This window comes from Heteronotia binoei, chromosome 9, assembly GCF_032191835.1.
Source record: "Heteronotia binoei isolate CCM8104 ecotype False Entrance Well chromosome 9, APGP_CSIRO_Hbin_v1, whole genome shotgun sequence".
NCBI classification, from domain to species: Eukaryota; Metazoa; Chordata; class Lepidosauria; order Squamata; family Gekkonidae; genus Heteronotia; species Heteronotia binoei.
The window spans coordinates 55,873,547-55,896,542 of record NC_083231.1 but is presented as its reverse complement, the minus strand read 5'-3'; the positions used below and the strand labels follow the sequence as shown (position 1 = coordinate 55,896,542).

At 39.6% G+C, this 22,996-nt stretch overlaps 1 protein-coding gene across 1 annotated transcript in view; it reads left to right on the top strand.

Annotated features, from left to right (window-relative positions):
* Nucleotides 1-3,612: 3,612 nt before the first annotated feature.
* The window catches only part of FHDC1 (FH2 domain containing 1), a 36,114-nt gene continuing 16,730 nt past the window's right edge, over nt 3,613-22,996 (top strand). Inside the window, exons 1-5 of the mRNA XM_060246636.1 lie at nt 3,613-4,216; nt 14,918-14,979; nt 15,598-15,700; nt 22,132-22,217; nt 22,318-22,418. Of these exons, the coding sequence (XP_060102619.1) occupies nt 3,758-4,216; nt 14,918-14,979; nt 15,598-15,700; nt 22,132-22,217; nt 22,318-22,418 (811 nt within the window). The 5' untranslated portion in view covers nt 3,613-3,757. The remainder of the gene's footprint in view (nt 4,217-14,917; nt 14,980-15,597; nt 15,701-22,131; nt 22,218-22,317; nt 22,419-22,996) is intronic.

The window sequence follows — 22,996 nt, the reverse complement described above, 5'->3', positions numbered from 1 at the left end:
GTGGACAGACAGAGGCTACCCACCACAGCATCCATGACCTCACCAGATGTGTCCTCCCTTGGACTTGGCGCCTCCTGCTATACTGTTATTAATGATTTAACTAAGCTGTGGTATCACGTCTCATCCCAAAGTCCCTGATTTACACTTGATTGGCAGCTGTAGTTGGCAGCAACATCCAAGTGGGAAGATGCTGGTTAGGTCTTTCCCTCCAATCCAGAATTGAATGTCCTTGAAAACTGCACTTGGCATTCAAGTGAAAATGAAGCCACGTGTGAGGGGGATATAAGGAAAAGGAATGTGTGTGGGTCTGTTGAGATTTGAATGTATCTAAACAGTCTTAAGTAGAAAGAAATCCTTTGAAATCAGTGTACTTAGAAGGGTATATCTCTGTTCAGAATAGCACTATTAATCTCCCAGGTTCAAATTCACTGCTATAGCCATTTCCATGTTCATTCCCACCCCCCTTTTAAGAGTGTGGCAGAAAGTTGTCAACCGTGTATCTTTTAACATGAACAAATATATGAAATCTACCAGGCAAGACTCCCTTTGGCTTCCCCACCTTAGTGTGTCTGGCTTCAACATTATAAAGATGCAAATCTCAAGCTGTTTACAACATGTACTTTGAATAGGGACCCAAAAATAATAGTTTATTATTTTTTAATATTAGCAGGTACTTTATTCATACTCATAATTGCACGTAACTATTGTGTTAATAATGATTTTGTTATTTATGTATGTTTCTGCAGCTTTTCTTACATTTCGCTTCCTGTTTGCTTTCCTGTTCACTCTTTCCATGAACATTTTCCAATGACATGGTGCTACATATAGTGGCTATACTGTTTACAGTGAGTCCCAAATTAAACTGTGCTTTTTTATAGGATCATATTTGCTTAATAATTTGAATTTGATGGGGTTTCACAACAAACACCTGTAAAGGTAGTTTAATCAATGTGAATAAATTCCCAAATGTACCTTGTGGTTTGAAAGCTGTGTTTCAAAACAGCCAGACTTGAAATAGTTGCTGCCAGTGCTGCCTTTACTTGCTGGAAGACAACAGTACAATTATAAAGTGGTTATTCTAGCTTTTAAAATACTTATTAAAGTAGCATGAGATAATCTGGACATACAGGTTTCTCTATGCTGCTGCTTAGCTTTGCACCTATATAGTATTTTGCCATTTTATTTCTGTGCTTGGTCATTTCTAAAGGCTGAAGAAGCAACCCAGCAATTTAAATGTTTCACAGAATAGGGTTGACGTTTTTTTCTTTATCACACCCAGAATTAGCTGGTTCTGCATGTTCAGCAGTTTGAATATCAGGACAAGTGGAGGCCCATGAGACTCATGGAGGGGGGGAATCTCTCCTCCTCCCCCCTTGCTGAGCCCAGCATGGAGCCCTGGGCTGCCTACAAGCTTTCTGTGGCTCACCTGGAGCAGTTCCAAGCAAGCCAGCAGAGACTTCCCTCCCCCCACTCCCTGTGGCTGGCCTGAAGCAGTTCTAGGTGAACTAGGATAGTGTCCCTTGCACAGCTCACTGGAGACCGGGGGGGGGGGGGGGATGGGGACTGCTGGCTTGCCTGCAGTTGTTGTGGGTGAGCCGCAGAGAATAGCAGGGGGGCAGTCTCTTCTGGCTTGCTGGAAGTTACTTTGAGTGTGCCAGCAGAGTCTCCTCCCCAGCCACTTTTCACACTGGGCCCAGGGTGCCCCAGTGACTTTGCCACTGCTGGCGGCATACCCTGCTGGGCTCTTGGGCTGCTCTGCTGCCAGGCCCAGTGGGTCTCCTGGGCTGTGCCACCATTTGACCCAGTGTGGCTCATGGTCTCCACCAACAGCCAAAGGTTAGTGCTTTCTTTGCGCTCGTGCAGAGAAAGCTTTATTTAATTTTTTTTTGGGGGGGGGGATTTAAACCCCATGAGTTCTTGTAAGCATTCAGATTTTTCTGCACATCCCCCCCCAAGTGTGCAGAAAGATCCATTTAATTTGTAGATTGAAGCCACAGGTGGCCAGACTTACTTAACGCAAGAGCCATATCGAATAAGCATTAGATGTTTGAGAGCCACAGGTCATGAACATTGTGCATGACATCTAAATGTGTCCTGTGTGCATGCAGAAACAAAACTTTCTATGGAGTCCTTTCTCCATAGCATGCTGAACTTCTCAAAATTCATGCTGAGCTTCTCAAAGTGAATCTAATCTCATGTTACATTGTCCCATAATGGTACCCTAAACAAGCTTACAGTTGCAGCCTAAAGTTTACTAGGTTGTCTAAATTACAGTTCTGTTCAGCCATCTTGAATGTCTGACAGGCAATAAATACCCCTATCCCAATGTAAAAGTTGGAACTCTGAAATAAAAGGGAAGCTGGTGAATTGTTCTTGATGACTGCAGGGTTGTGTTAAAAATGCAGTAGAAAATTTCCAAAAAATTAGAAGGAAGAAACCTGGTTCATGGTTTGTTTTTATGTTTTCATGATGAAGTTCCTATGGCAAGCTTTTGTCAAGAGGCTAACCGGGGTTTCACTCTCTTGAGGGGACACAGTGTCAATGTAACAACATTGCTGAGTACGTGCAGCATCTCTTCTTACAGCCTGGCTTGCACAGTAATAGTGGTGATGAAGATGATGATATGCAAACTATGTTAATGATACTCAACACTAATCAAATCATGAGACAAGATTTTAAGTGTGTGGATATAACATGTTTGGGCAGAAGCAGACAACCCCACAGACTCTCCTCTTTTTGTATTGGAGTGTAGATCTTTTGACCTTAAGTTTTTGAATTCACTATTAAGTTTTGGGATTAATTTAAAATTGTGTTTTTAGAGCACTGTAAATCATTTTAAGGTAAGGTATAGAATAAAAAGCACTTTGTCTGTTGGATGAACAGAAAATAGGTAATAAATAAAAATCATCCACTACAGAATTTTGGCTTTCTTTTAAATTTACTAAAAGAGAGTGCATCCTAAATGGGCATGTATGGATGAGCAAGTATGAACATAAGTATTGTACCTTTAAAGTACACACAAAAGAAGATTTTATCTTAACATATGATATGAACAGTGTTGTTTTACAATCTGTATATATACCAAAAACTACACATTATTCTGAACCTTATTCCTTTGAAAGAAGATCAAATTGCCTGAAATGTCTTGGGACCTAATTTCAAGCAATTTTGTCACATTAATATGTTCTGTGGGTTTTTGTCGCTTGTGTGTATTTTAAGGTGCTGTTTTCCTTAACTGAGTTATGATCCTTTTGCAGCAGTTTTTATTGCCAGCGAGATGCTTTGCAATTTTAGCCGTGGAAACAGCTGTGGCACAGTCAGGAAGCAAATTGCCGGTTGTGTCTTGTGTGTGTCTCCCTTCTTTGCATACCAGCCTCTGTCCTCAAATACTGGCTAGGCCTTGGGCATGAGTGTTATGTGCAATAGTTTCAGGCTTTGTTGTTCCTTACAAATATCATGTTGGGTCGTCTGCTGGAGCTCAACACTGTATGGTGGAGCTAGTAATTGGTATGTGCGATTTGGTAATCTTATTTGTATTTAAGTATGGTCTGTCAGACACTACATAATAGGTCTTCTAACTTTCTGTTTTCTCTGCTATATTTCATTGCAGTTTTTAGAGATGGCTGACTTTCTGAGTTTTCCTTACTGATGGTTGATTAAAATTTGGAAACACAAAGTGCAAATAGCTGCTCTGATGTTTTGATGTTACGTGAGCATCCGAGGAAGAAAGCCTCTCTCTCCAGTGAGAGACTCTAAAATGCATGTTATGAATTGTGTCTCCTTGGTCAATGATAAAGAAAATGGGGCTATTTCGGTTGAAGCTGGATTAATGATTGGAGATACAACAGAGCCGCAAGAACCACAGCCACCTCCACCACCACCTCTGCCTCCTTCACCATGTCCATCTACAGAAGCTACTGGGGTACCGCCACCACCACCGCCTCCTCCTCCCGTACTAAGCAGACCTCCATTGCCACAGATTGTAAATGGACATGGCCACCAGAGCAAGAAGAAGCGGATACGTAATTTCTTCTGGAAAACTATCCCTGAAGAACAAGTTCGGGGTAAAACCAACATCTGGACTATTGGTGCAAAGCAGAGCTACCAAATTGACACAAAGACAATTGAGGAATTCTTTGGGCAGCATGAAGAAACAGCACGTCTGGATGCCAGGCGTAGAAGTTCAAGGAGATCGTTTAAGGATGCCAAACAAGAGGTAAGTGTGAACTGGAGCAATCTTCTCTTCTATTAATAAAACCATTTAGAAGTCACTGTGTAATTGTTTGCCTTCATTCACCTTATTTCCTGTTTTTGTGCTTTGATCTTGCTGTTTTGTCAAAACAATTGGAGCCTAAAAAGTTGTAGGATATAACCACTACAGTTTATCAAAATATTTTAGACAGTATGTGGTATAATTGTTGTACTTGAAATTGACGATGTAGAATATTTTTTAAGATATAAAATTTGATCTTAAGGTGATTATGAAAGCTTACTCTTTTAGCTATGTAGATATAAAAAGCATCCATAATTCCTCAGTATTATATTAAACTGTTGTTACTCTTATTATTCATAAAAGAGTCCCTCATATACAGTGAAATCCTGAACAAAATCATCTGTTCTAATTTCATTGAAATCAGTAGCCTTAGAAGTTAGAAGGGTATAACTGCGTTCAGGACTTCACTGTTGTGAAAAACCTAATGCTTATTTGAATAAAATATTTTTTTCTGAGAGGAAAATAATTTTTCTTGACCAAGGAACCAATAGCAAGAAGTAGAACCATTTTTATACCATTCCAGATTCCATAATAGCAGTAATTGGAATGCTGAAAATCCAGGTGCTAGATCTAACACAAAGTTGTCTTCCCCATGACTCTATTGTTGAAGCTCTGTGTGCATGTGTGTGTTTCTATATTTAATGCAGCGTGTAACAGCTAGCTTCCTGAATGTGTTGGCTGTGATTTAAAAGGGTAAATTCTTAATTTTCATGATGTTAGAAGTTTTCTAAATTCTCAGGTGCTGTCTCAGAAATTTGACTAGAATTAGTCTAATGGAAATACTGCCTTGCTTGGAGCTTCCTTGCACCTTCTGACTGCTGTTTCCTGGCCAGTCATCATGTTAGCCCTTTGGCCCCTCATCTCCATGCATTCCTTTCATTTGATTCTCCATAGCTTCTGTCATGACATGTCTTGCTAAATCCCAGCCGTCTTAATTCATTAGGAACTTTTAAATACACCCAAAAAAGCACATTTACATTGTTTGGGGATGTAGATTTTAAATTATTGGGCTCTTTATTCTTAAAATGTCTTTTACCAGTTTGGTGTAATGGTTAAGTGTGCGGACTCTTATCTGGGAGAACTGGATTTGATTCCCCACTCCTCCACTTGCACCTGCTGGAATGGCCTTGGGTCAGCCATAACTTTTGTAGAAGTTGTCCTTGAAAGGGCAGCTGACATCTACCTCAAAGGTGCCTGTTGCTGGGGGGGGGGGAAGGTAAAGGAGATTGTGACTGGTCTGAGAGTCAGAGTCTAGGGCGGGATTTAAATCCAATATCATCATCATCATCTTCATTTGAGAGAGACAATGGACATTACATAGGTTCTTGGATCAGATAGTTTTCCTCAAAGAATGGACTGTGTGGGTGGTGTTTGCATGTGCTGGCTGTGTGGTAGATCTACTTGTTTATATTTCAGCTGTGCTGAGAAGTTCCAAGGTTTTACTAGTCTGCTTAGTGAATGCATGCTATGGCTGCAATCCTAAAAGCAAGGCCCATTGACTAAAATGGGATTTAATTCTGAGTAGACCTTCTTAAGAATGCTTCTTAAGTGATTCTTTACTCTGTTAGCTGGTTTCATGTGAAAAGGGCAGGCAGCTGGGTTAAGGATGGGGCCACCAGGTCCCCCTGGCCACTGGGGGATGGGAGGGATAGGCTTGCTAGATCCATGTTGAGAAGCTCCAGGCTATTGGGGGGGGGGTGGAGTCTGAGAAGGACAGGGACCTTAGTGGGGTACAATGCCACAGTCCACCCTCCAAAGCATGCATTTTCTTTAAGAGAACTGATCTATTTAATCTGCAGATGAGCTTTAATTCCCAGGAATCTCCATGTCCCACCTGGAGTCTGGTATCTATAGTATGGAAGTTTAAACCAAGCATACTCTTGCCTTAGTCAAAACAAAGCCTGGTATCAAAAAGTATTGGTGCACTGTATGCACATATAGAAGAATTGTGGAAAGAAGTACTACAACAGTTCCTGCTGGCAAAGACACAAGCATTTGTCCAAACTGTGGATTTCATCTTCAGCACCAATGTGCTGCTGAAGAACCAGTAATGCATAAATTGATTATTGAGATTATAGCCAGAGAGTTTTTAGGTAGTGGGTTTTTTTTTTACATAATGTGTTCAAAACTTCAATGAGAGCAAGTAGCTTGTTCTTTTATAGCTAACAACCCACTAGAATTTATTTATTTATTTGAATTTCTGTTCTGCCCTCCCTGCAATTTGGCTCAGGGCAGATCAGAAGAAGAGTTTATAACAATAAGAACATAATTAGATAATTCAATTATTAAAATAGTTAATATATAATTTAATTTAAAGCTATATATATAATTTAAAGCAGATAGCACTCTTGGTTAAAGTGCAGCAATCTCAAAGGTAGAGCCGCTGGGCCTATAAGAAGCAAATACTTGAAGCAGATATCTCTGCATTGATTTAATTTCCTACATTCTTGTAGGAATTTCCTTGTGTGAATATGTATAAAATGTGTGTGCTTAACCACTCTTATCCAATATGGTTATAGATATCATATAAGCATTTTATAAGCTCACTTGTCACCTGTAGGGTGCTTGGTGATTCAGTAATGTGTTTCCCTCACCACCATCACCACCACTTTGTATTTGTTGGAGTTTGCCTTTTAAGCTTTTACCTGCTTTCACACCATAATAATGCTTAAATCTAGACTCTGGCTTCTGATAAAACTGCTAATGTTAGGCATAGGCAGGTAGGTATGGGTTTTGCGGGTATGGGAGGGCCAACAGTTTGAGGTACGTTTGTACAAAATGTAGTGCAAGCAAAGTTAAGGAATAATTATGTGAGTTCTGGTAAAGGAAAAGTCATGGGAAAGAATTGTTCACACATACAGAACCAAGTAGGACTTGATAGTTCTAGAGATACCATTTCTTTTTTAAAAATCTGCTGGAGAAAGTTTGTCACTGCAATCTGTTACAAGGCTAAAAGGAGCTGGCCTGTCTAAATCCATTTTTAAAATAGGATTGAAGTGGGGGGGGAGGGAGTTGGATACCAAATTATACTTAAGTGTGTTAGAATTATAGCTGAAACATCACCTCAGGTCTTAACCACTATCTCTTCTCTGCTTTGTTGAAGCATCTGCCTTCAAAGCACCTCATAAAGAAAGAAGGCCTATAAATTTTAATTAGGTTTACCCCACAGAAAATGGCTTGATTGTGCCCTTGAAGTAGCTCTGTCATCACTTCTAAAAAATCAGTTATTTTAAGGGAAAACCCTAATATAAAATCTGCAAAGAAGATTAAGAGCTGTATATACCCATAACAAAAATTGTAAAACTGACTTCAGTACAGCATGGTTTGTGCATCTTAAATAATGCTAAAGAAATACATGAGTTTGGCAAGTGAGAACCACACTACATAGAGAGCAGTGGGGCCTGTTGGGAAGCACAGTTGCTGTTTTTAATGCATGCGTATCTGTCCTTCACCTGCTGTGCAGAAACAGAAGCAAACTGTGGACAATTAGGTTGGGATAGACCTTATGATAAATCTGCCTTCTTCCCTAGTCCCTGGAGCAGTTTTGCACAAAAGTCTTATACTGAATGTGGGAACCTCCAGTTCTCAAATGTGTATAACAGACAAACTGTAAAAAAAATTAACATACTTATATCTTCTCCATCATGTGTCAGAACCAGTGGCAACACAGAGAGAGAAGATAAAACATACATATTAAAATCTATTAAAATAGAAGAAGAAAATATATTAACTGGTTGAAACCATTTCATAAGAGAAGCCATGTTGGATCAGGCCTATGACTCATCCAGTCCAACACACTGTGTCACACAGTGACCAAAACCCAGGTGCCATCAGAAGGTCAACTAGTGGGGCCAGAGCTCCAGAAGTCCTCCCACTGTTGCTCCCCAGCACCAAAAATAAAGAGCATCATTGCCCCAGGTACAGTGTTCCATCTGTGGTACATCGTGGATAATAGCCATGGATGGACCTCTGGCCCATATGCTTATCTAATCCCCTCTTGAAACTGTCTATGCTTGTAGTTGTCATCACGTCCTGCAGTGGTGAATTCTGCATGTCAATTCCTCTTTGGTTGAATAAGTACTTGCTTTTTATCTGTCCTAAGCCTATTGCTCTTTAATTTCATTGAGTGCCCACAACTTATATTATGAGAAAGGGAGAAAAATACTTCTTTCTTTGTCTTCTCTATCCCATTTTCACATTTTTGTAAACCTCTATCATGTCAACCCTCTATCATTGTTTCTCCAATCTAAGAAACTATAACCTCTTTAGCCTTTCTTCAAAAGAAGTTGTTCCATCTCATTAATCATTTTAGTTGCCCTTTTTTGCACCTTTTCCAATGCTGTAATATCTTTTTAAGATGTGGTGACCAATACTGTACATAGTATTCCAAATGAAGCTGTACCATAGATTTATACAGGAGCATTATAATACTGGCTGATTTGTTTTCAATCCCCTTCCTAATAATCCCCAGCATAGCATTTGTCTTTTTTACTGCAGTAACACACTGAGCCAATATCTTTGGTGAGTTATTTACCATGCCTCCAAAATCTCTCTCCTGGTCAGTAACCGCCAGTTTGCACCCCATCAATGTATATTTATAATTGTGATTGTTGACTCCACTGTGCATTACTTTGCAGTTACCCATTTTGAACCACATTTGCCACATTGACACATACTCACCCAACCTTGACAGATCCCTCTAGAGTGCCTCAAAGTACTCCCTGGTTCTCATTGCTCTGAACAACTTAGTGTCATCTACAAACTTAACTATTTAACGGCTTACTTTCAACTCCAAATAATTAAAGAACAAGTTAAAAAACACTGGACCTAGCACCAAGACCTGTGGTACCCCACTGCTCGCTACCTTCTTCTGTGAAAAGTGTTCACTTTCTGTTTCCTGTTAATTAACAAATTTTTAATCCATAAATTAGCCTTGTCCTCTTATCCCATGAGTACTGAGTTTACTTAGGAGCCTTTGAAGAAGAACTTTTATCAAAAGCTTTCAGAAAGTCTAGGTAAACATCTACAGGGTTACCCTTGCCCACATGTTTGTTCTCCCCCTCAAAAAAAAAACAACTCTAAAAGGTTACTGAGACAAGATTTTCCCTTACAGAATCCATGTTGATTCTTCCTCAATACGCTTTGCTCATCAATGTGCTTACTAATTCTACCTTCATAATGGAACCCACCAACTTACCCAGTAATGACACTAGACTGAATGACCTGTAATTTCCTGAACTTCTCTGGAACCTTTTTTAAAGATGGGGGTTACATTAGCTGTTGTCCAGTCCTTGGGAATGGAGGCAGATTTTAATGATAGATGGCATATTTTTGTCATGAAATCCACAAGTTCACATTTGAGTTCATTCAGAACTCTCGGATGTATGCCAACTGGTCCTGAAACGTCACTTGAAAGATAAATGGGTCTAGCGAAAAGGAAAAGTTTTTATCCTTTCCAGAATTGAACCAAGAATAAACTTTTTCTTTCTTTTTTGTGGTTCTGTAGGGTAGAAGAGAATAATCCTAGATGTGGCTGTATTCAGCTGAAAACTGGACATTATTACTATACGTCCTTTAACATCTGTTCTGTGTATCTCAAACAGTTACAAAGCTCATCTGATGTCTGTTTCAATGTTGTTCTTCATCCCAAATTGCAATGCCCTGCTCTGCTCTGAATAACTTCTGCCAGGGGTTTATAGTGCTGTGGAAAATTGTATATATGCTTCATATACACAGTTGAATATGATTCATATTCAACCTTATTTATATTTATGTGGAACAAAGTTTGAATCCAGTGGCGCCTTTAAGATCAACAAAGTTTAATTCTGGGTAAAAATTTTCATGTGAATGCACAATTCTGAAGAAAACTTATATCTAGAATTAAACTGTTGGTCTTCAAGGTCTCAAATCTTGTTCTCAGACCAATATGGCTACCCACATGAATCTATAATTATATAGGTAATTTATATTCCACTTGTCTGCCCTAAGAATATCAAGGGGCAGCTTAAAAGTGGATAATACAGAAAAATCTAGAAGTGTATCATATTGACAGTGCAGTCCCGAATGGAGTTGCATCCTAAGTCTGTTGAAGTCAATGAAGTTAGAATGGTGTATGTAACTTAGAATTTCACTGTAAAATATGCAGTCTTCCCATCCTGTTTAAACTTCTTGTTATCAGTTGTACAGTGTCAAGCCATGTTGAACCTGTATTAGGCATTTTTTAAAAAATTCTGGCCAGTTTGTTAAGATGGACCAGGCAGATTTTAAGGGTGAAATGTTATGTGTAAAGTCTGCTTTTGGCAAACCATTCAAGATAAAACTTTAGGAAAAGCAACTTAACTTCAGTACTGAATAACCAAATGTGACTTTAAAAAATGTTTCTAATAATATGGGGCCAGGTGTAGAGTACAAAGCTAATCCTGTGTGGATGAGGGAAACTGTTCAGAAGCGAAAGGCAGGTATGTAGATATACACAAACACACACTGCACATTCCCTCTCCCTCTGCCAATAGGACTGGAAGCTGAAACAGAAATGAGGAGTGGTGGTAGGAGGAGTGGTGAAGGATGTAGGCTTAGGAGAGGAGACATCTTGGAAGCTGATTGCAAAATGTTTAGGTTATTCTGATGACATATGGTAAAGACAGAGAGATTAATGTAGTTGAGAGACTGGTTATTGGGGAAGAACAAGAATGTTGTACGTTGGCTCAGATTAATCCATGGCTGAGGGGCAGGCTCTAATGTAATTTTTTTCCTACCTGGCAAAGTATGTATAAGAAATAACATGCTAGAAAGAGAAATCATTATGAAGTATTGCAATCATGATTTAACCCCCCCCCCCTTTTATTTTTTTTGCATTCACAATGTGTTGAGGCAGAAGTGAGTGTGTTGAAAAGTCTTGATTAATACGAAGACAAGAACCAGAAGTATTAATGAATTTGTTGGGAGGGTTTAAAAAAATTGGGTCAGACCAAGTTAGAGGACTTGAGAGGTCATGGAGTAAACAAAAACAAACATAGGTGACCCCTGACCCTTAAAATTATAGAAAATATACTTTGAATGCCAGTCATTTTCTTTGAAAGACTAACTTTTAAGACATTGCTATGTTGATTTTAGTCACCTGAATGTGCAAATCATACATTATGCCCATTTAGGAGGTAGAACCACAAAAACTCATAGTCTCGGGACTAGAGAACAGTGAAACTTGGAAACTCACTGACAGCCCAGTTTTGGGCAAGAACCTCACAATGAGATGATAGTTAATGTGAATGCCAGTGGAATTTTAAATGGCGTTGACATGTAAAAGCAGAGATTGTTACTCTGTGCATAACAACAGAAACAGATTTTAAGATGTATTTTTCCTCCATTTTGGGTGCTTCCAGAAGGTGGGTGTTCCTTAGCTTCTGAAGCTTGTTATTAAACACTCAGTAGGAAAGTCTTAGGGCAAGACATTAGTGAGGTTAAAATGTAGTACAATATTTTGTATGGATCAGCAAGCAAAATAGTTATTTAAGTGAATCCAGTAATTTGGGAAAGTTCATGCCTGTGGAACAAATAGACCTCCTTCCCCTTTTTCTGATGGTGGTTGTAGATTTGATTACACCCTGGGGAGGAGTTCCACTTAGAGAGTGCCAATAGGGGTGTGCATTTGCATGTGTTGGTCCTTCCTTAGAGTTTGTGTGCTCATTTGCATGGGCGTGGATGATTGCATTCTCCTCTGCAGCACACAAGCAAACCTTTAAAACTGGTGATATAGCCTCTGGACGCAGGAGGTTTCTGACCTTCCTTTTAATATAGGGATTTTATGTCAACATATCTTGAAGAAGATCCATGTCCTGGTGAAAAGTCTTTACATGCAATTAATCCTTCCTTGAGTCATTTCTAAGTAGCCAGTGGAGTTGCAGTTTTCAGGGGTCAATAAGAGTACATTCAGCAGAACATTTGAGGACAGATGAGGTACAACAGGTTGTAATGATAGGCTCACCTAACTCAGGTGCAGGGGCTTTCACTTAATGAGGCACTCCTTGCTTCACTGATTAGAGGATAGAGGTTGCTGATCTTAACACAAGGCAATGAATGTCTTCTAGTGGAAACCTCTAATTTTTTTTTAACTAACATCAGTAGCACATACAGATTTTAAACTGCATGTAATAACAAGAGGAGGTTGCCACAGTGTTAATGTTCTAGTGCACCTCTGAGATACAGTATCCTGACAAACAGTAAGCAAATTTTACCAGCTCCCATGAAAGGCAACTCAGGTTCTCTTGACCAAGAATCAGTTAAAGATTACTCCCTTCCCTTCTGGATGTTTCTGCTTTCCAAGTGATAGCCATGTTAAGAGAATTATTCTGAAGTCACTCCTGTGATTGTAGCATGGGGATGACTTATAACTGTGGCTGTAGATGAGTCAGACTAATGTCTCTTGTTAATTTAGATTCCTTCCCCCACCCTGTCCCAAAGGCTTCAGGTAAATTATAGTCAAGCATATCTCAGTTCTGAACTGCCCTGTGTGACAGGTTAGGCTGAGGGAGAAATTCAGCTAAGGATTTTAGACTGCTCAATGTAAGATCAGCATCTGTATATTACGCTTGCCTGTCTTCAGATGGAACCTGGGGATCTCCCGCTTTTACAACTGATCTCCAGCTGTCAGAGATCAGCTCCCCTAGAGAAAATGGCTGCTTTGAAGGGTGGACTCTATGGCTGAGACCCTTCCCCAAACCCCAGCCTCTTCCAGCTCCACCCCCAAAGCCTCCAGGTATTTTGCAAAACAGACTTAGCAGCCCTGTACTGTATATGATGAAGGTTTTTTTGCCTGCAGTTACATTAAACAGTTCTAATAAACAACGTGATAGCTGATAGCAGCACTGAAAGCCGAGTTATCATTATGTAAAATGTTTAATGACTGAAGGTGACAACCTTCAAGAACATTGTTTTCGAATTATCAGATTCTTTTGTGCAATATGAGGTTGCATCCAGACATTGTTAGTTAGTATAATGTAGTTGCACCGTAGCAAGAATTAGCAGGTGGATTTTCCTGTGTGGGCAAGACTGTTCAGAACGATTGTTATAGCACAGTATCCAACGATACATGGATACAGCCTGGGTGACATTTAAGCTGCATTCATGGGTAATAGGGGTAATTCCAGCCCCCAATGCCATCCCCATTTTTGTCAAATTTAAGACACAGGCTTGAATTCACTGGTAATTTCCATGAATGTAAGGGATTTCTGTTAACAAAGCATGTCTTCTTCATCTCCTCCTGCTGTAATTTGAAATGCCCTCCAAAATGGGAGGATTAGGGAACCTGGGAACAGTGAGAGGAGTGAATTAGAGGTGTGCGGCGAGAGAGAGCGAATTGGAGGTATGCTGCGGGAGAGAGCAAAGTGGAGGTGTGCGGCGGGAGAGAGCGAATTGGAGGTGTGCAGTGGGAGAGAGCAAATTGGCAAAAAAGCTTGCTTCTGCCCATAGAAATCCCCCAGGAGTGCCAAACCATAGAGGTCATCTTCACATTATTTACAGCGTTTAAGTTTCAAAACATACAACCACCATGGCAGTTTCCCCAAATGAAGTTTAACATCCCTCTTCATGCTTTCCATACTGTCTATCACCAGTGTTACTACTAGGACTGATTTTTGTTTATCTTTGATGTTTTTAATCATCTAATCCCCAAAGACTCTGAAATTAACACTAGACACATGGATAAGTAGAGAAAAATGAATATAGCAGCAAGCCAGAGAGGGCTGAGACAGCTATCAGAAGAGTTCACACATTTCATCTATGTTTAAATGTTTTGGTGTAATTAAACTACTTGGCATTCATCTGTCCATGTGAATCTGTGTATAATTTGGGACTTGTGTGTGCTGGGTTTTTTTAACTGTTAATTGGTTTGGCATCAGTATAGAAACAACAGTAGGTTTATCTACTTCAATCCTGCCAGACAGAACTTTAAAAAGCACTATTATGAAGTTGCTAAGGATAGATGCTGATGGGAAGTACCTTATGATTTCAGTGGCAGTTGTATTTTTTTATTGTAACGTCATATAATGCTCTGGTTCTTGGTAAACTAGATGGACCCTTAATCTGATCCTCACGTCTACTCTTGTATATTTTGCTGAGCACTCTTCTTCCACCCCACCCCATTATGTAAGAGTAATGTTATGGCTACAGTGTTGGAAATTAATATTAAATTTTGTGGAATGTTTTTGTAGTAAAAATACTATCATTAAAAGTATGTTTCTGGCTACAATAGATATTTGATTTAAATTGAAATGACACATCACGGTTTGCACACTGTTTAGGGATCAGTAGAAGAGCCTCTGCTTTGCATGCAGAAGGTCCCAGGTTCAGTCCCTAGCATCTCCAGTTAAAAGAACCAAGCAGGTGATATGAATGACCTCTGCCCAAGACCTTGTAGAGCTGCTGCCACTCTGAGTAGATAAGACAGACCTTGATGGTCCAAGGGTCTGATTCAGTACAAGGCAGCTTCATGCATAGATAGGCAGATACAGTTTAGTCTTGTTTTTGCTATGGAGTGAAATTTTCTGCTGCTTTTTTGCGTCAAAAAATATAAGCAAAGTTATCAACAGAAATTAAAATATTTTGCCTAAACAAACCTCCTAATGCATTTTGTGATCTCTCTCTTTTTAGATTAATATTTTGGATGCCAAAAGAAGTATGAATATTGGGATTTTCCTCAAGCAATTCAAAAAGTAAGCTCTTGTATAGCTTTTGCAATAATTAAAGATGATATAAAAATGGCATATTGGGATACTCAGCAATAAACTGTATATCTGCAAGCTTAATCTCATCTGCAAATGGAGAGGAGATCTGTCAATCTGCTTTATTTTGTGTGTTCTTTTAACATGCAATAGTTTTAAGTTCCAGGACTAAGCAATTTTCAGTGTTAGGCCAACCTCATTTGTTACTGATTTCAGATGAATTTTAATTTCTTTGTCTATTTTATTATCGTATGGAAGCTACAATAATAACACACATATACATCATTTTCCATACATGGAACTTAAATAAGAGTCAATGGCATTAATACATTATTTTTGTTTGACTGAAGAGAGAATGAGAGACTCTACTGGGGAAGGGTCTGTTCATTTTGGTGTAACCTCCACAACTATATCCCAACAGATACTGCTAGGTTGTCCTTTTAAATACTGCTATGTTGTCACTGAGTGCTGCATTAGAATGAAACTGAATCACAGTGCAAAAGAATTAGGATGTGTTTAGAACTGGAAGAAAGATAATATAGTTTGTGGAAATACAAAGCTCTTAGCATCAAGATGTATTTTGGTTTTGTTTTCTTCCTGCACCCCCAGATCGATCGGATTGATAATTGAAGATCTTAACTCAGGAAGAAGTGATCTCTATAGTTCTGAAACACTATGTGAACTTCTTAAATTATTGCCAGAAACAGAAGAGGTAAGAGAAGGGTTGGATGGCCATCCATTCTTTAAATTCAACAAATAGCTACATGTTCTGGAAGACTGGAGAAGCTACATGTCCTAGCTTCTGGTGTGAACAATGCTCTTAATTGGTGAATATACAGTCTTGTTCCAAAGCTGAAGTGCTTAGATTGGAATGTACTAACTAACCCATGCCACAAAATGGAATATTACAGCAGCCTTGCAGCCATGTTCATTTGAAGAAATGATTGGGAAGATGTTGTAGCTAAATGTTGTCAAATATTTGGCACTGTGGAAGAAAAACTAGTATGCATCAGGAATGGTTAATTATGCCTTTTCTACTGAACACTTTTTTTTCCAAACAAAATGTTAACTTTATTGATATTTCTATATATTTATATCAACTTACGTAGATATACATACACATATACCCATAGAGCTTTAGTAACAATAGTTCATAAATATATCAATCATTGTATACAGAGTTGGGAGGTATTATATCACATTCTGTTAAATATGTGACTACAGGGTACTATTGCTCTATTATTTTTCTATCCTATAGTGAAGTTCTGTTGAACACTTTTGAAAGCACTTTTTCAAGTACTTGGTCCCTTCTCTGTGGATCTATAATGTGATTGACTGAAAGCCCATGAAGGCTGAGGATAAACGGGGGCAAGGCAGTCAGTAGCAACACAGTTGATGAGATGAGCTAGGGAAGGTTTTCTGAAGAAAGCATGAAGGGGGACACACAGAGATAAAAATTCAACCCCAAGCATAACAGCAATATGGCCAAAGTGCTAGCTTTGAGAAAAGACACTTAAGCTGGAGGGAGAGGGAAACAACAGAAAGAAAATACAAGAACATGTGAGGTTGATTAAGGTGTTTGGGGTGGAAATGTTAGGTGTTCAGGGCAGAGGTTTAAAGATTGGGGAGGTGTTGAACTGTTTCCAGTGTCCAGGGGGTTAATCTGGTACACTCCTGTCATGGAATGGTGCTGCCTTAGAATGCGCTTGTTTGCACTGCCACATCAGAGCAGCTCTTCATGTGGAGACTTTCCTGAGAAGCTCTCCTTGATATTTGAATTGGCTTGTTGCAAAATGATTGAGAGCTTCTACCAAATATTTCTGAACTTAATAATATAAAAGAAAGTCCATAGTGGAAGAAACTGTAGCTGTGCAAGAATAGGATGATTAAGACAGGCATGAGATTCTTATTATTTTTATTTTACATTTATATCACACCTTTCTGCCATCATGAAGGCCATCAAGGCAGCTAATGAATTAAAAACATACATAATAATATATGTTTAAAACCATTGAAAGCAACAAAGTACATATAATAAAACCAGAGCTAAAATACACATACAAAAACTTAACAAAACACAGAGCAGGAAGGAGAGATCACTGAAGGAAATCACATTAACCAAAAATCTTAACTCACTGATGGAACGTAGCACCAGAAGGAGACAGGCAAAGCTCCCTGGGGAGAGAGTTCCAGAGTTCTGGTGCTATGAGTGAGAAGGCCCTCTCCAGAGATGCCACTTGCTGAATTTCAGAAGGCAAGGGCGTCCAGAGCAGGGCCTTAGAAGATGGCCTCTGTGGTCGGGTAGGTAGATCAGTGGTTGGGTGGTCCTTCAGTAATACTGATCCCAAACCATATAGGGCTTTAAGAGTCAGGGCTAGCACCTTCAGGTGTGCCTAGAAACAGATTGTGCACCAGTGTAGATGGGCCAAGACTGAAGTGATGGTTCCTTCATCCCATTCCGGTAAATATTCTGGTGGCAACATTCTACACCATCTGAAGTTTCAAACACTTTCAACATAAGCCTCCAATAAAGCACATTGCAGGAATCTAATCTAGATGTAATAATCAGGGCGTGCGCTACAGTTGCCATATTTTTTCTACAGTTGGCTAACCAGTCAAAGCAGGCACTCCTGGCCACACCTGCTATTTGCTTATCCAGCACTAGGTTGGGATCTAAGAGCCCCCCAGACTGTGCCCTGTTCCTTCAAGGGGTGCTTGATCCAATCCAGAACAATTGATACCATAAATTATCTTACAAACCTTATCTTTTAAAAATATTCTCATATATGGCAAAAGATTTTGATAGCCAGAGAGAGAAGAGTAAGGATGATTCCCAGTGGACAGAAGAGACATTTCAGTTACCTTTGTAGTTTCTTGTCTTTTAATATAAGCAATTGATATGTCCAGACTTTTCACCTCTGCCTGAATCCTTGGTGTGCACAAAGGGCTTGGTGTACAGTTATGTCTTAACTTAGACTTTATACTATGCTGTGGAGGTACATTAGGCCTACAAAGAAACCAGAGATTTTCCCACAGTTCAGACTTGGGAGAAGAGATGGGATCTCTCTTTGACCTCACATTGCATTTTAGAGATTTCCTGAGCACAGTGTGAAATTGGAGATGAGAGCAGGGACAGTTGATGGAGAGAGGATGGAAAGTTTGTGTAGCAATTGAATTTGTAGACTCCTGTTTATGTAAGTTTTCTGAGTTCACAGTATGGGTTATAAAATCAGCCTTTTCTCGATGCAGAATTAGGATGGCCTTTGAAATGTTTTGAGTGACTGAACAGAGTAGAGTGTGTTCGTCTTTGTGCTAGTAGCAATTGGCTTCTGTGTGTAAGGAAGCAAGAAAGGCTGATGCCTCAAGCAACTTAATGTGCCTGATCAGTTAGCAAAGACCACTTGTACATTAGTCAAAGGCCTATGGGCTAACTTTAACTCTACGGAAGCAGACCTTAAGGTGTGCTGAGATTGGCCTGTGAGCAGAATGCAAAATGTGTCATTTTCCTATGAGTAAATTTTTCTAATGTCTTTCCATCACTTTGGAGAAAGAATGGGTTGGATCCCATAGAGCAGGGGTCCTCAAACTTTTAAAATAGGGGGCCAGTTCACTGTCCCTCAGACTGTTGGAGGGCCGGACTGCTGTGGTGGCTGCCGTTACTGTACAAGGCCGCGGGCCGTCAGTTCTCTGACTTCTGCATCTCTCTCCCTTCCCCACACCACACACCCAGCCTGGGAACTCACCTCACCTCGGTATCGCCTCACACTCTGTCTCTGCCGCCTCAGCTCAGTGCCGGAAGTGTGCATTGCTAACGCGAGTTTAGGTCAAACGTCACTTCCGGTCTGATTTTGCCATAACCCGGCGGGCCGCATAAACGTCCTCAGCGGGCCGCATCTGGCCCGCGGGCCGTAGTTTGAGGACCCCTGCCATAGAGGATTTCTGTCTGAGAAATGTAACTTGCTCCCTCTCTTCATTGTTGTTCTTGGGAAACAGTAGAACCCCCCCCCTCAAAAAAAAATATGAGGGGAAATTGTAGGACTGTGGAAGGAGAACAAAATTAGCAAAAAGTGCCCCCCAACTCACAGAAATCTTTCATGGGATTAAAGTTTATATGCAGATGTAAGAGCTATGTTGTTGCATACACAGAACTACCAGAAGCCTGAAATCAGCCCCTATTAGTTCTCTTCCCTCCTGTCTTCACCTGACTAAGGACTGTACACCAAATGTTGTTCTCTCCGTGTCCACTGCTACCACATAACCCCTCCTACATGCACATACACAAGCATCTTTTACCTCTTTTCTTTGCAACATATCCTTTCCAGCCAGGTAGTCTTGACTTTTGTCTTTTATCATCTGGAGGGACTATGACCAGTATTTCTTGGAAACCCCAACCCTTTATTGTTTTATATTGATATATATATCACACACCTTCATTGAACAAATATGAGAACTTTCAGTACCTGTACAATTTTATGAAAACATGAGGTGCAGCCTTACCTTTACAATGGGGAGAAAGGGAGAAACTACCTGCAATGCCTGAAATATCTCATAGACCCCATTCATACATAGCAGCAGTAGAGTTGCTGCTATGTATGACATGATCCTGTATAACACAGCTGCATATACTGTACATGGATGAAGCTAACTAGGTACATTTCTTTGCTCGACTTCTGTCCTCTGTTCTGGCAGACAGAGACAGATAACTGGGAATATTCCATGTGATAGACCCCACGCATGCAGTTCCTGTGTAAAATAACATAAAGAGCAGTTACTCTCATAGTGCTGTTAATAAGTGTAACCGGAGAATCTATTACTGCCATCATAATTTTGTTGTTGTTCAGTCGCTATCATAACACAGAGAGTAAAAAGAATAAGAAGTCTGTTGGGAGTTCATCAACAGTTTTTACACTGAAACATTCTCATCTCTTAAATGTTAGAAGCCCAGTTCATGTATTGTGTTTGTAAAATAGCTGTCACTACAAAAACTGTCTTAATGGCTGTCTTCCAAGTTTCAAAAAGGGAGTATTTCCTATGCTGTAGTGCAGGGATGGCCAACAGTAGCTCGCCAGATGTTTTTGCCTACAACTCCCATCGGCCCCAGCCATTGGCCATGCTGACTGGGGCTGATGGGAGTTGTAGGCAAAAACATCTGGAGAGCTACTGTTGGCCATCCCTGCTGTAGTGTGTCCTATGCCATCATCAGTTGTCCCAATTAAAGTAGTCACGATGGTGCAGGAGACACTGACATGGGAAATACTACTATGATCCCTGTGTCTACTCATGTTAGTAACATCCATATCGGAGTCAATTATTGGAGTAGTTTTGTGGTATAAAGCACACTACAAAGGGAACAAGAACTGAGCAAACTCAGTTTTGTTTGACAGTGTCTTAGGTTTTTAAACACTAGTGGCTGGAGATCTTGATCCAACACTGAGAGACACTAATGATTGCAGATCTTTCCTGCATTTCCCCTGTCTGCAACAGTCCTTTCTGTCTTTCACATTGGTACACTTTCCTGTTCATGGATTCAACCCTAGGATATAAATAGGGCATAATTTTGAAGAAGGATGTATTCAAGACATGTTTTGAAAAATTGGGACCTGAACTACTGAATGTTGAAAAGTCAACATAGTCTGAATGGCTTGGCTTTACCACTACATAACACCACATGTGTGGGATTAGGATTAAGGGTTTGTACAGTAGAGAGTTTAATTTGTAGGCTGGCCTTACTTCAGATATCAGTCTCTGGGTGTGGTAAAGATTAGGATGAGACAAGGCAGATAGCCATGCGTAGGGGGAGAAAGATATATTAGGTGATGCTTTTTAATTTTATGCATTCTTATCCTATCTTGTGAAATAGTACTGTCCCCATCATACATGTCCAGGTAAAATTGGAATTTACATTTTACAAAGATAGCCGCACTTGTCTTCAGTGTCATTATCACTTTTCAGTGCCATCATGCAATAGAACTGAAGTGAACTATAGTCTGTGAATGATTAGAAGACTGGTGAGCCCATGGGTATGCACTCATTCATATAGAAGTGACCCCATTTTTCATCTTTGTGATGAAGCAATTGATAAATTAATATTATTGATGTTGAAACTCATATGAAGATAGGAGGTATATTTAGTAGAGTTTAATAAACTATGTTTTTCTTAACTTGCCAAAGATGGTTTGAAAAAAGTGTCAGTGAAAAAGGATTACATGATTCCTTCATTATTTTTGGAACACATCTCTGTTTGAAACCAAGAATGTGGTGAGATTGCACCCCTAAAGGGGAAGTGTAGATAAAGAAATAAGACACAACTTGTTTGCATATGCAGTTTGTACCTCTTGCATTTTGGCAGGTTCTCTCATGCTAACTTGTAGCACTTAGAGTGCTATTAATTGTCAAGTATGTGTGTATTATGCAGGATTTGTGACAGCACATGAATTGATTTTTGTGGTTCCCTTTGTGTCTGATTGCTGTCAACAGGACTTCAATAAAAAGCAATCACTTGAAATTATTTAGTTCTTGTGAAAACTAGGGCACTTTTTTTTAGCAATATGTTTTCACTGACACCCCCCCCACAAGCCTATGTTCAGATACATGCAGGCATAAGGCAGTGAAATGGTTAGTTATTTAGTGGTGTAACAAGCTTTCCTCTTGTACATTGTTTAATATTTTGAGGTGTCTTGTTTCCACAAATTTTTGAAAAATGCTTGTTTAATCTCTTGATGATGGACTTAGTATTAGGGGACACAGGGACTTCTGCTAAAAATAGTAGACCAACAACTCATTGTACTCTCTCTTCCTGATATCTTTTAGTAATAATATGTGTAGTGTTATAGTGGTATCTTGCTACAAGTCTTCTTGCTGTTGGAAGTAATAGCTAGATAAGTGCACTGCTGCCAAGAGATTTGCAGGGCACTATTGCATGGCATTTTATGCTAGAATGATATTGCTGGGCATGGGGAGAAGCAAGACACTTGGTCTGTGTCTGCCATAATGTGTAATTCTAGCTTCAATAACTTGTAAGTGCAATTTTTGAAGTTAATTATGGTAAACTCTTAGAAAGCTCACTTTTAAAAAAATATTGCTTAATCATGGACTGACTTATCCTTGATATGTGCGCACTTTCTTTCTTTTGCTTCTTTTTAGGTAAAAAAATTAAAAGATTTCAGTGGAGACGTGTCAAAATTGTGTCAAGCAGATTCTTTTATGTATTTGCTAATCCAGGTGCCAAAGTAAGGAAACTTCAAATCCATTCTATTCACTATTGATGCTTTAATGTTTGTTCCAAATCTAAAGTTTGTTCCAAGGCTAAATGTTTGTTCATCTTTTCAGCTACTCGCTGCGAATTGAAGCCATGATGTTGAAAAAAGAATTCTCCCCGTCTTCTACTTCTCTACAGAAAGACATGACGATTATAAGGAGGGCTACTAAGGGTAATTAAGCATGCTGAAGCATGCATTTGGCTCTTGTTTTTTCATAGCAGGTTAATCAACCTAACTGCAATGATGAGAGCTGGAATTTCAGGTACCTGTTAGCTATTTAAAGGAAGCAAGCTAGCTCTGACACATTCCATAAGGGTGTGTGTTTGTGTGTGTGTTACCAGTCTAGAGTGTGTGTCTCCCACTTTATATTCTGCTACCACAGCCAAGGTGTTGGGTCATTTCTTTGCTTCTACCATTTTTCTTTTGTGTAGTAGTCAAATTGCACTTCTGTCCTTGAATTGGTGTATCATTCAGTCTTTGTTTCTGAAGTACTAGAATCCATCATTCAAACCTGCAAGTTGTTCACAGTGACTTCTGTGATTCTCTTTTCTGTCATCTTATTGCTTTCCATATATTTTGTCTTTACTGTCCCCCTTCTTAGTGCAGGCACCAGTGCTCATGCTGGTTTGAACTAGCTGCATTGCTGAGCTGCATGGTCATTAATCTCTGAACTGTAGAAGAGAAGCTGTATGACAAAAAGTAATGAAGCATTCTGGGAGTGCTGGATTTAGGAGCAAAGACTTGAGTGA